This window comes from Mastigoproctus giganteus, chromosome 8 (assembly GCF_048544385.1).
Source record: "Mastigoproctus giganteus isolate SK-2022 chromosome 8, ASM4854438v1, whole genome shotgun sequence".
NCBI lineage: Eukaryota > Metazoa > Arthropoda > Arachnida > Uropygi > Thelyphonidae > Mastigoproctus > Mastigoproctus giganteus.
Genome location: NC_143582.1, coordinates 174389206 through 174404400, shown reverse-complemented (window position 1 = coordinate 174404400; position 15195 = coordinate 174389206). Strand labels below are relative to the sequence as shown.

The following is a 15195-nucleotide window of genomic DNA, read 5'->3' as shown; positions in this document are numbered from 1 at the left end:
CACTGTTAATAAAGGTGCCGGTACGCCATACCGTCACAAAAAAAAAAAAACACTGGTAATAAGATATCGTATATTGTCACGTAATAAGATAATATATTATATATTGTTAAGCTTTCTCTGTCTAATGACAGAAAAGGCTTCAAAAGGGAAAAAAAGTTTCAATAAAAACTATTTACTGCCATGTATCATACTCAGGATTTTTGGAGCTTTGTAATTACCAAAAGCTACCACTTAATCCAGAGAATTTATCCAATATCATCTTTTGTAATATCATCAGACAAGTGATCAAACAGGTGCGAGCTTCTCATATTATTTTATTTTCTGACTGCCATCTATATATAAACTGTACTTACAATTACTTAGAAATGCAGAAATGGTGGCACCTACTTGAATATTTAGATAATTCATACATAAATGAACACTTGATCTGAAATAACCATCAAAACATATATATGAGCATACTCCAAAGAGCCCAATCATGGTAAATACATACAGACATATACAAACACTTGAAAAGGGTTAATTAAACAGGTATGTCCTTATTATGGACTTGTGAAAATTTTTGTTGGAATTATAGAGGTAGGGTGAAGCTCCAAGTTTGCTATAACTGTGTGGGCCCACTAGTTACATACACAGTAAACTTTGTAAAATCTGGCACTTGACAGTCTGGAATTTAAAATCCAGCACATTTCACAAAAAAAAAAAAAAAAAAAAAAAGAATCCAAAAATGTCAAGAAAGCAATCTGGCACATGAATAAATGCTTACATTTGTCTAAGAATTCATGCAAAAAAGTGAAATTTCTTTAAAAGCTGCTTGCAGCTTTTAAAGAAATAAAGTAAAGGACAGGATAGCCCTGCTTGCAGGGCTATCCTGTCCTTTATTTTGTCCAGCAGGATTTAAACGTAGATAATGCATTGGTCTTAATTCTCAGAACAAATCTGTCTTGCAATGACAAGACAATGAGTTTCCCTCGAATTGCATTACTTTCAAACAACTAGCCTCTTCCAAAGGTTATAATTGCCCATTTGTTTAAAAGATGGGCCTGCTATGACAGCCTGGTTTAGGACAAACTGGTCTCTCATTAGATAGCAACTATTCTCTAGTGATAATGCACTGACAAAACAGTTGTAAAGAAGTTGTTCAATGTGAGCTGTCATGCTGTACACACTCAGTTTTCAAAGTTGTAATATAGCTAAAACTATCTGTTGAAAGTAATGTTCTGTGTACATGACAGCTCACATTGAAGAACTTCTTTACACAGCTATGTCCTGTGTAAAGAAGTTGTTCAATGTGAGCTGCCAGATTGTCAAAATTTGCAGAATTCATTAGTCTGCAAATTTTGACATAATATGGCTGTAAAAACAGATGAAAGAACAAGATAAGCATTATAAATATTTACATCTCTAAACACATTCAGTTGTTTCTTGCTTAATATTAATTGAAATGTGCTCCTCTGAAACTGCTCAGCTACTAAGCATATCTCTAAATATCTGGAAAATTTTTAGATCTCCTCTTAATCCCTGAGGGTTTAAGCTTAACCCTTTATATTTTAAAGGGTTTACTGTATAATTATTCTAAAACATAATATGTACAGACAATATTAGTATCAATCATACAGTGCAAGGAAGCCCTCGGCTTTTGCTCTGGCCAAAAAAAAAAAATTAAATAACGTATTTTACCCCCTCCCCCCCCACATAGGTATCTATCCAGCTGACCAAATTTCCCAAAGTTGGCAGCCTCAACAATAAACAGAGCAACTTACTCCAATAATTAACAACTCTCTAGCATCCCGTCTAAAACTTTTTCCCCCTTTTGAATTTATGGCCTCTAGTTCTAGAATCATATCAGTAAAAATTTCACCCTTGTTCATTTACTTTAATCTCTTAGATCCTTACACACCTCAGTCAAATCTCCTCTAAGGCGTCTAGTTTCCAAGCACGAATTCGAAGTCTTAACTTATATAGGCACTATCTTGCCAGTCTTATCAGGTGTAATACCATCTTTAGGCACCTTCAAGAAGCTCAATGTCTTTTTTTTATGTGCCGTCTCCATACATGGACACAGCATGGTCTCACAATTGCCTTATACAACAGTAGTATGATGACCTACCAATCTTGATTAGTCTGCAAATTTTGACATCATGCCCTCTATGGCTTCATCAATGCCATTTAAGGAGAAGAGTGGTCCCGGTAATGATCCTTGGGGAACCCCACTTCTAATGTCAGCTCAATCTGAAAGATAAACATCAATCCTGCAATCCATCTAAGGATTTTCCTTGTGATTCCAACATGTTTCAGCTTATACAGTAACCCTCACAAAGGGCCAAGTCAAATGCTTTACTGAAATCTAACTGAACAATGTCAAAATTATTTCCTACATCCAGCTCATGAGTGATTCTGTCAAAACAGCTAACCAGGATGAATTAAACATGATTTTCATGCCAAAACATGTGGTGTTTCCTTTAGTACTCCGTTTCTATCTAAATTATCCTTTAATGCATTCTTTATCATTGCCTCATTATCTTCCCTCTACCACTGAAGCCAACTGATAGTTACCCACTTCACTCTTAAAGCCATTTTTATATATAATTATTACATATGTTATATATATATATATATATATATATATTACACTTTTCTAATCCAAGGGTCTAGTAATGATCTCATAATTAACCTCAATGGTTCAATGAACTCTCTTGCCACCTCCCTCAAAATTACTGGGCAAATAACATCAACCCCAGGAGCCCTACTCACCTTTAGGCTTTAAACCTTTTCTAATCTGAAATCTTAATCTTAATCTGAAATTTCAATATCACTAATTTCATGCTTTTTTATGCAAAGTATCTGGTCAATTCAACAACATCAGTATTTATAACTTTCCAACATCCATTGTGCAAGAGTCCAATTTGATTTGCTCTTTCTTAGTATTCACGTTTGTTATCATATGTTTTCTCCACCATTCTTTGCTCTCATAGCCAGCAGTTTCTCATAATCTGCCTCTGCCAGCTTAAACTTTTCTCTCATATTGTTAAAGATCAGTTTCTAGCTCTTATAGGCTTCAATTTTTTTTTTTTTTATTGCTCTAATATTTTCGTGCCATCTTTTTCTGCTCCGTTAAATTGGTTTGTTCATTATCCATCCATCTTAAAATCCTCCTTGTGATATATTTCCTTAACAGTATATATGCACTTTCAAGACTTCTGTGTGACTATAGCTTTAAAGATATACCACAATTCTAAAGTATTCACACTCTATGAGCTATCTCCACGGTTGATAGATTACGGAAATTATGACAACCTTAAGTTGTCATAATGTCGTTATCTGAAATTGAAACACAATCCTTTGCCTTTAACAGCTGCTGCCTCTTCCTTTCCTTATCATCCAACTTAGAACTCTGTAATCACTTCTGTCAAATGATTCCCATATGTCAGCCTGATGATGTCATCTGATTCATGGTCAGGTCTAGAATATTTTTTTTCCTGTAGCACTTTCCCTATGCTGATACAAATAACAATCATATAGTTTATTTAAAAATTTTGTTTCCCATTGGAGAATTTTCAAAGTTATAATGAGAGTAGGTGTAACTACTCTCATTATAATTTTGCTTCCAATCAACATCACACAGATTCCATTACTAGCATGCACCCCCATTACCCCTTCTATCTTCCCCATCCTTCCTAAATACATTGCACATACCACAGTGAAACTCATCGCCTATTTTTGGATGGCACCATGTTTTCATTAGCCTTACTATATTGTCCTAACTAGGAGTTCACATTCACTCCCAACATTATTGCCTGCACAGCGCCTCCGTAGCCAGGTGGGCAGGAGCAGCAGTGCGTAGCACACGCTTCTTGATTAGACTGGGGTTCGAGCATGTGACCACCAAATACGGAGGATGCGGAAAGGTCAGGGAATAACCACCGCATATCCCCGGAGCAATATGGCCTTAGTTGCTAATGCTCCTAATAACAACAACAATTGCCTGCACAGTTAAGACTAGGTATTCTTCTATAGTTTACTACCCTAACCCATGCCTTGAAGTTATTTAAACGTTTCTCTAGCATGACTTACCTTACTCATTTGAAATGCCACTACCATCTGAACATCTTGTCAACGTTGGCTGTAGTGGCAACAAACAAAATTCTTGAACCATGTTTGTGTTACTTTGACCTTTATCTGACAAACATCCTTAAGGTATCCTTAATGTGCTTGGCAAACCCAGGGTCCTGAGCTAGATATCATCATTCTTCTCTTTCTTGGTGATTACCTTCTATTTCTGACACACTCTCTCTTTCTCAGGGTAATGTGGGATTTTTTTTTTTTTTTTTTGCTGGTGCAGCATAAGCCTCAGGCTTCCTTGCACCATATGGCTAATAATAATAATGGTATTGGCAAAAACCTTTGCACTACCTTTGTTCAAGTATATCCCATTCTCTACAAAATGATCCCTTCTACTTACAAGTGTAGCCAATACTGATTAAATTTCCCCCAAAAGCCATGCACGAGTCCTTCAAGCCTTGATTTAATTCACCAAGCTTTCACAGCATATAGTTCATCCTATCTTGCCTGGGCAGAAGTTCAGAGACACATTCTCATGACATTTTTTTCAGCATTGTCATATATTTTTCAACAAATTGTCAGTATGTATGTACTTAATATCATTAACCCCCACATGAATCATAATGTTCTCTTTGCTCCCTTTAAAATCTGACAATCTATTAGCAACATTATTAATTGTTGCTCCTGGAAAACACCCCTGGTGCTAGACCACCTATCCTTATTACAAAAAAATTACCCATTTCCCTGACAATGGAATCTCCCATTACAACTAAATCCTTTTGAACCAGAGAAATTTGTACTTGCTTATTCTATTCTGATACCCAAATTTGGAGGGGGGGGGGGTTATTTGGCAGATTACTAGAAACTTTAGTCCCTGACAAGCTTAAATCTGCATTTGTCTCTTGAACAAGTACCCATTTCGTTAGTGACTGGAATTCTTCAAGCAATGCACCAAGTTTTAAGTTTAGCTCAGTACACTTCTTGCAACAGGAGCAAAGAAAAGAATCATCAGCTGGGCTATAGTTAGCAACTAAATTGACCGTTGAATGTAAGCAATGAAGTTGTGAAACGAAGAAAACTGCCTGTAGCCATTTCTGCCCAAGTCACAATAGTCTCTGACACAGTATTTATCCTGTAAGAACCATCATTAAATTTACAAAATATCACAAAGTAATTTTTTTAAAATTAAATTTATATTATATTAAATAAATTAAAAGCAAAAATTAATCCAAATCATTAATCCCTGAGCCTTTAGTTCACCTGTACACAGAACCTAGATAGCATGACCGCTCTCTTCCCTTTAAATATTCTTGTCAACAATAAACGAAACGTGACTTACAAACTTTAAAGTAGTAAGATAAAGTCTGCCTGCACATACTACCTCACTGCTAAAATCCAGTGAGGTGGGTCTCTTTGCAGATTTATTAGGCTTTCCAAAAATGAAAAACTAGAATGAATGGAAGAAAATTCTTTAAAAACAAAAACTCTACAAAGTCAGTGAGACGATATGTCTCCATGACTAATGAAAGAACAAAAGAAGGAATTCAGCCACTGATGCCTCATCTTTCCAAGGGGAAGCTATAAGGCACTCCAGCAGGAGTGCCTTATAGCTTCTTACAAGTTTTTTTTTTTTTTTTTAGGAGCATTAGCAGCTAAGGCCATATTGCTCCGCGAAATGCGGTGGTCATTCCCTGACCTTTCCGCATCCTCCGTATTTTGTGGTGACGGGCTCGAACCCCGGTCTAATCAATAAGCATGTGCTATGCACTGCTGTTCCTTCCCACCTGGCTAGAATAATAAGGTCTAAAATACTGAAGGCAAATTCACACACCAATATAATTCAGTCAAACAGTTCCATTATTTTTCTATATACTTTATTTTACTACTTAAAAATTTTTAAGTCGCATTTCTGGTCATGTCAACAAGAATGCCATTCGTGTTTCACTTCTGACCTCTAAAATTTATAATTTAAATATACAGTATAATTAAGATTCAGTGGACTTACCTCCTCATCAACAATATCTGTTAGTTTTTTTAAAGATAACTTCATACCTACTTTCTTTAGCTCTCTATGTATCTCTTGGAGATTTAATGGCTTAAAAAAAAAAAAAAACCCTTAATAAAAATGAACTACATATTTGTAAAATTCACAACAATTTAGTAAAGATAAATTGCATCATAAACATGTGTTTTGCCTATTAATGTTAGAAAACAACAAACAAAAGTTAGACTGCTATTCGTTGTAATACACTGCTTTATTAGAACCATGAGCTTCTTGCTCTTGTGATATTTAAATATAACACAAGGAATACCAGATTTGTATAACAAGACTGTCTTTGAATGTTAGAATATCATGTTGATGATCACTCCTTTCTTAATCCTGTTGGGCATCTGTCATCCCACAGATGCCCAACAGGATTAAGATGACCAGAACAAATGTTTGAAGTCTTCCTCTCTTACGCATTTGATACAGTAGGTGGTTGCATTGTCATTGTGAAAGTACTCCTATCTATAGGAATAAACAGGTTTATTTGACTACAACCATCTTCTGATATGCCAGGAAACATCCCTCACCATTACATCTCCTCTGGGAGCATGTACTATTGGTACACAGTAGGATGGTTCCAGTGCCTTGTGTGGTTTCTTCCATATATACCTCTTCAGGTGCAAAAAATCATGGATTCTATGGATCATGACTTGTCTCCAGTCCTCATACATCCATCCTTTTGTATTCTCTAAGTCAGTGGCTCCCTAAACAAGTAGTAGACCATGCAGGTGCAACACTCCTGTGGTACATTCCTTGTACAAGCCTTCACATGGTACAGGTACTTATCCCTTGTGAAGTTTCCACATTAAATGCAGAGGTTCATTGCTCTGTTGTTTGGCAACAATTATACTTGATAATCTTTTCTGGATATTACACACACATTTCACTCAGTCACCTTACATTTTTGGCTGAAGTCGTGACTCCTGGATGTTTCCTGGGATTTTTTCATTTGGTAAAGACTTGAATGGTAGTAGTCTCAGAATATTCCACAAGTGCAAATTCTCTCTCTGTTGTAGTAGGAGCTGCTAAATGTGCACTGACATACCTCTTTGTAACTCCATGACATCCTGTCTATTCCCCATTTTCTTCATAAAGACCAATTAAATCAAAATATAGCACAGGGATTCTGCAATTGTAAAAAAATGCATAAGCGACATGTCTTTTTCTGTACATAGAAGTCTTGCAGCTGCAGGCCACTAGATTCCACTCTTTTAAATGAGATGTCAGGAGCTCTGTATTCAACTTGGTTAGACATATTCAAACAGACTATTGAGATGTAATCCCAGTTATCCTGTTCACCAAATTCATCATCCAATTCTGGAGACTATTCTCTGGAAAGTGGAGTGGGACTCGATGGCTCTTCACTGTATATCACTGGAGCAACAAACTATCACAACAGTTATTACGAAAGAAGCAGCCATTGTGATAGTTTGTGGGCTCTCTCCACATCCAAGATATAGCAAAAAGTATACACTTAACTACCATAAAACCATCCCTCTAATGTTGACTTCAACTACCACATGTTGTGATCATCCATAGGCATTCCCAAATACTGCAAAACTTGGCTCCACTAATGATGTTATGTTTCAGACTACATAACATTTGCAAATGCAGCCGAACAAGTCTGGAAATAACTTTTGTTCGGTAGCCATAGCAAACTCAAAAGGGGGGCGGGAAACGTACTGATACTACAGGTCTTTATGTATCACAGTATCTGTATGCACTTCAATAAACATACAAACAATGCAAAAAAACAAAGCCTTCAATTGCTGCCAAAATTTTGACACTAAAGAAAAACTGATGATAATACAATTCTTCAAACAGGCCTCTGAGGTTGGGTATATTCATATTGTAGTTTTAAATGTTTTCCACCAACCTTATGTAGAAATAAAACACAATGAAAACGAAAACTGGAAACCGCTGAAGGAGGAGGCAGGAGCCTTCGAAAGCTATGGTTTTACCGCTTTTAATTTAGTATATTTTAATGTATTTTATGGTTTTATTGTTCTTAACCCAGTATATTTTAATGTATATTTTATATATTTTAGTTGTAAAGTTAAATATAATTTATTGTAAATACAGTCAAATATAATTTATTATAAATACATAGTTATCAAGATTCCAGTTTTCGTTTTCGTTGTGTTTTATTTCTACATAAGGTTGGAAAACATTTAAAACTACAATACGATGATAATACACTCCAGTGTATTATCATCTGATCCCTAAATTCAGTACACAAAATACACATGATAAAGAGTCGAGTTAAATATAAACAACCTTTTTTTGTTATTTCGATATTTTGAGTTTGTCAGTAGTACTAGAAATTTTGTCTGAAGGTGGGGGGTTGCCTTGTATATTCCACACTGGCAACTTTTACCATCAACAACTGACAGTAATATTTCAGAAAATAAAAATAAATTACAGTAAAACCACAGATATCTGGGAATCTCAGAAATACAACATGTTCTGTTGTTGTTGTTGTTATTTGGATTTTTAGGAGCATTAGCAACTAAGGCCATATTGCTCCGGGATATGCGGTGGTCATTCCCTGACCTTTCCGCATCCTCCGTATTTGGTGGTGACAGGCTCAAACCCCGGTCTAATCAAGAAGCGTGTGCTACGCACTGCTGCTCCTTCCCACCTGGCTACGGAGGCGCCACAACATGTTCTGGATTTTTGGAAATTATGCATACAGCCTATGCATTTGGGGGTAATTCATTATTTTGATGGATTAGATAATGCCATTGCTCTGATCCCTAAAATCTCCATTGAATGATGGTCACTGACATTAAGCCAAAATAACACATGCCTCAAGAGTGATCCAGTGTGGAGAATATACTTTCCTAAGGATTAAAGATTGCACATTTGAGTGCTGCCTCTAGTATGGGTGTCATTGCCCATGATTTTTAATGAAGTATAGTGTAATAAGATTTCAGCAATTGAATCACCTTAAAAACTAAATACATACTATTGTATTATTAAGTACTGTAACTAGCATTGAATGTTTTGAAAATTAATTTTTTTTTCTTCTTCATTTCAAATATATAGTAACAATGAATGTAGTCTAGAAAATACATAAAACAGAAAAAAATTGGTTTTTGGAAATTAAAATGTTTTAAGTCAAACTAAATGCAGCAAGGCATCATATGTTCAAGAGTATAAATTATCTATATAATATCGATATAAATACACCATAGATAACTCTAACGAAAAAACTATGATAGTAGTGTAAAAAGGGGCATCATTTTATCTGTATCTCATATTGTGCACCTCCTTCACAACAGAGTTGCCACTACCTCGAATAAGTAACGCTTCGCTAAAAGAGAAGACTATTGTTACTTATTCTCAGTGGGCACCACCCATAAGTAACAATAGTCTTCTCTTTTAGTGAAGCGTTATTTATTCAAGGTAGTGCAATACATGGCAACTCGTGAAGGAAGTGCACAATATGAGATACAAATAAAATGATGCCCCTTTTACACTACTATTGTAATTTTTTCATTATATAGCGTTATATCAGCCATTATACAGCATTATATCAGCCATTATACAGCGCTAGCCAAAAAAATTCCCATTTCACCTATCCATTTCCCTCCAATAATTTGTATAATTCTTTAATGAGTTTATTTAAGCTATCAACTTCCACAACAGTATTCTTCCTCAATTTGAATATATTCATGTGCATAATCTGAGCAAAAGGAAGAATCCCATCAGCACTGACCTGATGGTTTGATAGTTGCTATATTTAGGTGGCACCTGTAGATTAAAGTAAGATGATAAATGTGAGCTGTTTTTCAGTCTGCCCCTAAATATATATATGGAGGGGGAGGGGGGTAATTGCGTAAATGAAAGTTTGACAGGTGTGCAAGTTGGATGAGTACAGTCACTTGATGATTAATGTAAGGGGTTGTGTTCGCCAGAACTCTATGTGAGTTGGATTTTCCCCCATGCTTGTACAGCACTGCACACACATGGGGGAAAATCAAACTTGTGCACTGCACAAGCAACTGTGCTCGCTGAATTGATTGAATCAAAAAAGAAATGTTCAACAAACAAGTGAACAGAATTATTTATTGTATTTATTCAATTTTTTATCTCATGCGCAAGAAAAATTACAAAAGCGTGCAATTTAAAAAATTTAAAAATTATAAAATTACAAAAAAAGAGAGGAGACAGGCATAACACCAGTAAGTAGTACCTTTCGACCATCATTGTCAGAATCGACGTCTTCAGCTAATAAGTATGCCACTGCAGAGGTTTAGAAGGGGTCGGCTGCTCAACCTTACAAAAGAATATATTAATAGATAACTGGACGGTGGCTCTTTTCTTTTCAGCATAGATTTCTTTGTAGAAAGCAAGCATATCATTCACCCCTCTGTTAACTTTTAAGAATCGTTTTCTGTCAGGATCCATCTTCTCAAACCTCACTATTGCTGATGCAATTTCACAAAATGCTATTGCCGTCTCTCTGGCGATGAAGCATCTCGGCTCCTCATTTGGTTCATCTTGAGCTTCATCAGCATTTTCTTCTTTCACTATCCCTGCCTGCAAGTCAATAAGTTCTTGTTCTTCGTTAGATAATTCCTTCTCTTCTTCCTCTATTAACTCCTCCATGTCTTTGGCAACAACCTCCAACTGAAGTAGCTCTGCAACCTTTAAAATCTTATTTGTAACCTCTTCATATGATTCATCTTTTTCAAACCCTTCAAAGCTTTTTACGTGCCGTGGGCATATTTTCTTCCATGCGCCATTTCAACATCTTTTAGTTATTTCCACCCAGGCCTTATTAATGTTTAAGATGGCATGGTAAATATTGTAAAATTTACAAAATTCTCTTAACATAAAATTTTTCTCACCATCTACTGCAGACAATGCCTGAGCAAATGTGCTTAAATACTATGCTTTTAAATTCGAAATAACACCTGATCCATAGGTTGGATGAGCGAAGTCGTGTTTGGCGGTAGAAATATGACTCTCGTGTTCGAATTGAAATCATCTTGATGCATAGGATGTCCAGGAGCATTATCTAATAAAAGCAAAATCTTAAAAGGAACATCGCTGTCTTTACAATATTTTTCAACCTCAGGAATGAAGCAGCATTTAAACCAATCCTCAAAGAGAGATATTGTTATTCATGCTCTCTGGTTCGAATGGAAATGCATGGGTATGGTGGCTTTATTGATGCCCTTAAACGTACGAGAATTTCCAGAATGGTACACTAGCAGTGGTTTTAATCTGTAATCTCCCGCTACATTAGCCCCATGCAAGAGCTTGGGGCTAATGTAGCGGGAAAAACCTGGCATTGTCTTTTCCTCTTTGGCAATGTATGTTTGATCCGGCATTTTTTTCCAATACAAAGCAGTCTCGTCGAAGTTAAAAATCTGCTGCATTGAATATCCGCCTTATCAATAATTTTTTCCAACACATCACAAAATTTCTCTGCAGCTGCAGAATCAGCAATGGTGACTTCACAGCATCCTTCAATGTTTTGGAAACCAGCACGATACCTATTAAACCACCCATTGCTTGCCACGAACTTGGCTTGGGGTTCGCCTTACTTATCCTTAATATCTTCATAAATACCTCTTGCTTTTGCTTGAATGGCCATTGGACTCAGGGGCACTTGCTTCTGAATCTGATTTTCCATCCATATTATTAATAGCTGTTCCATCTTTGATATAGCACCTGAACACTGTTGATCTTAAGTGCATTGATCCATTGACATGTTCTTTAAAATAGTATTCACTGTTGAAGCAGCGATGACAAATTTTGTCCTACTTCGTACTTCTTAAATCATTTTCATTTCTAAATCAATTTTGTTCTGTTTCCTGGCACTGCCAGCACTTGTACTTTTCGTTAGTCCCTTTCCCTTCATCATTGTAATACGTAAATAGGAATGAAGATTTCAGTGAAGGGGAACACCTTTCACCATAATATCATAACATAAAAACCCACAGAATTCCAGTTATTGCGATTTTCGCAAATGCAATAAGATCGAGTTTACTACCTGTTTATGGGCGCCTCCGTAGCCAGGTGGGAAGGAACAGCAGTGCGTAGCACAGGCTTCTTGATTAGACCGGGGTTCGAGCCCGTCACCACTAAATACTGAGGATGCAGAAAGGTCAAGGAATGACCACCGCATATCCCGGAGCAATATGGCCTTAGTTGCTAATGCTCCTAAAAACAACAACTACCTGTTTATAATAGATTGCGCTAACAGAAGAGCCCAATAAACCGGAAAGTGCTAATTGTTTTTATTGTTTTTTAATCATGACCTCCAGAAACGTGCTTTAGAAAAATATCACAAAGGCATTCAAAATTGATTCTTATAATGGGAACATATGATAACAATGAAAGTGTAGTACAATTTCCATTATAAATATGACCTTTTAGAGAGATAGATAGTAATACAGCAGGCCCCCGTTATAACACGGTTCGCTTTACGCTGATTCGCTATAATGCTGTTCTTATATTATAACCCGTATCTGACTATAACGCTGTCACAGTTCACCATAAGGCTCTTTTACAGATTGCATTTTTGGCATATTTAACGAAATCGTTTCATTTGATGGAGTCGATAGCTTGATAATGAATAGCAAAACAGCATTAAAAAGTTTCCCATGCCGATTTGCGAAATTTTCCCACGTGCTAATTTAATTGCAGTACAGTGACTTGTTACGTAGTTCCGAGATGAACATTTTAAAAAATGATCAAGTATATTGCTTGTAATATTTGCGTTATATGCATTTATCCGAAGTCTAGTCATCACTCGGTACAGTATTAGACATCATGCGTAACGGACAGTTTACTCAAACGTTGTATCATAATTAATGCAACCAATGCAGTTACATTTTCGAAGAGCTAATAACCGACAGGAATGAAAAAGCAACAACGTCTGGGCGCAGTACGAAGACTATAAATGTAAGAAAAAGACTGAATTTGAAAATTAGACGTTTTGAAGCGAATTGATTCCGGTCAACGACAAGCGGGTGTGTGCCATAATTTAGGACTTGCAAGTTTAACTGTAAGAACAATTATAAAAAAATAAAGAATTAATTTTAGCAGCGGAAAAGATAGCTGTTCCATTGCAAGCAACTAGGACTAGGCCAGTTATTAGGATTGAAATGGAAAGACTAATTTTATTGACGATAATATTCCAATGCAGAATTCAGTTAAGTTAAATATTAAAAAAAAAAAAAAAAGAGAGAGAGAGAGAAAGAGATTAGCCAATATGATGATCTGAAGAAAACTCGCCTAAAAAAAAAAAAAAAAAAAAAAAAACGTGGAACCATTTAAAACTGGTAAGGGGCTGGTTGAATTTTAAAATCCAGGGAGAAGCCGTTAGTGCAGATCAAGGAGCCGAAACTTTCAAAAAAGAACTTGTTAAAATTATTGAAGGAGGGATATTATGGGTTATATTTCTCAACAAGTTTTTAACATAGATGAAGCAGGACTTTTGTGGAAACGAATGCCTAAAAGAAACCCAAAACCCACACATTTTTAATGATTAAATTCATCAATTAAATTAAATCAATTAAATTCATTATTTTAATTGGAATTTTAAGTTTATTTTTGATAGTAAGTAGTTACCACATAATTATATACGTATGTAATGCAGAATATTTTATATGTACAAATATTTGAATATTAAATATTTTGACCGACATTTGTGCATCTTTTCACTACTGTTTATTATTGATTAGGAAATATCCTATGGCACCGACCGCAACTCACAAATACATATGTTACCTTATGGGAATGCGGCGCTCGCTTAGCGCGGATTCACTTAGCGCTCTGTTTTTCCGGAACGAATTATCAGCGTTAAGCGGAGGTCACCTGTATAGCAAAATTTTCAACTTCCAAGGACTTGGAACAAATTTAAAAAAAAAAAAAAAAAAACACAATATGTTATTGGGTCCACATTATATTTTCACATACCCTCCATTTATCCCTACAGATGCAAAATACATTTCCAATATTTTTTTCAATTTGCACCGGCTGGCAAAAACTTACGTTAAGTCGAATTTGCGGAAGTCGAGTATTACATAAGTTGGAAAGTTCCTGTACATGTAAAGTTTCCGTTGTTCTAACAGGCTCCCCCAGATTAGACTACAGTGGTGGCAACCTACCAGGAAATCCCCCCCCTACTGCTGACATCATGTCCTCTCTTCCGTGTCATGACATGGGATTTGTTGACACCAGCTTCAGCTGGCCTGGCTGATGTGGGATTACTAACAGAGAAGCACTGAATATCCACAGTGCAATCTTCTCCCTCCACATAGGGTGCCCTGGCCTTATGACTTGAAACCCCCTACAGTCCCTGTCTCCCTTCCACCTCCCATCCCAGCCATTTCGCCTGGTGGACTCTACCAACCCATCCCTGCTGAAGGAGCCCATGAAGGATGGGCTCCTTCAGCAGGGATGTCCCCTATATCCCTTTAACTTCCTATTTCGAAGTGGAAAGTCTTCCTATCATCTACCTTCTTTATCGTCATCAGTTCCTCTCCTGTCTGTCCCACTCCTTTTTTTTTTTTCACTTTCCAGAGTTGTTCTACAAGAAAATGGATCATTAAGAAGAACTTACAGAACACCAACTGGTATTCTACAAGATCTTCTATTGACTGGAAATCCTATCTATAGTTTTGCTGATGACAGCTCATTTCATTCCACCTTCCAGTCAGAACAATCTTGCCTTGCACAAACAGTTTCATCTTCTCGAATATCCCCCACAAATTCCTTAAATACTGATCTCCAAAGGGGCAAAGATAACTTAGTTAATTTCAATCCTTCTAAAACTCAGTTCTGGTCCTATACTTATATTCAGTGATACTGAGATCTCTAGATCAGATCACATATCTTTATTAGGGATTATCCTGACTCCTAATCTCTCTCTCTCTCTCTCTCTCTCTCTCTCTCTCTCTCTCTCTCTCTCTCTCTCTCTCTCTCTCTCTCTCGGCATAAGCATGTCACAAATTTTGCTTCCTCTGCATCAAAAAAAAGCTGGGTTTTCTTTCTGTTACTTTTCTTATAAACAATTACCCACTCTATACAAATCTCAAATTTATCCTATCATGGAATATTGTTTC

At 36.3% G+C, this 15195-nt stretch overlaps 1 protein-coding gene across 1 annotated transcript in view; it reads right to left on the bottom strand.

Moving 5' to 3' along the window:
- Positions 1-15195, bottom strand: part of LOC150082019 (uncharacterized) — a 115644-nt gene that overhangs the window by 55333 nt on the left and 45116 nt on the right. The window contains exon 3 of the mRNA XM_090379068.1: positions 6068-6157. Within this exon, the coding sequence (XP_090235194.1) occupies positions 6068-6157 (90 nt within the window). The remainder of the gene's footprint in view (positions 1-6067; positions 6158-15195) is intronic.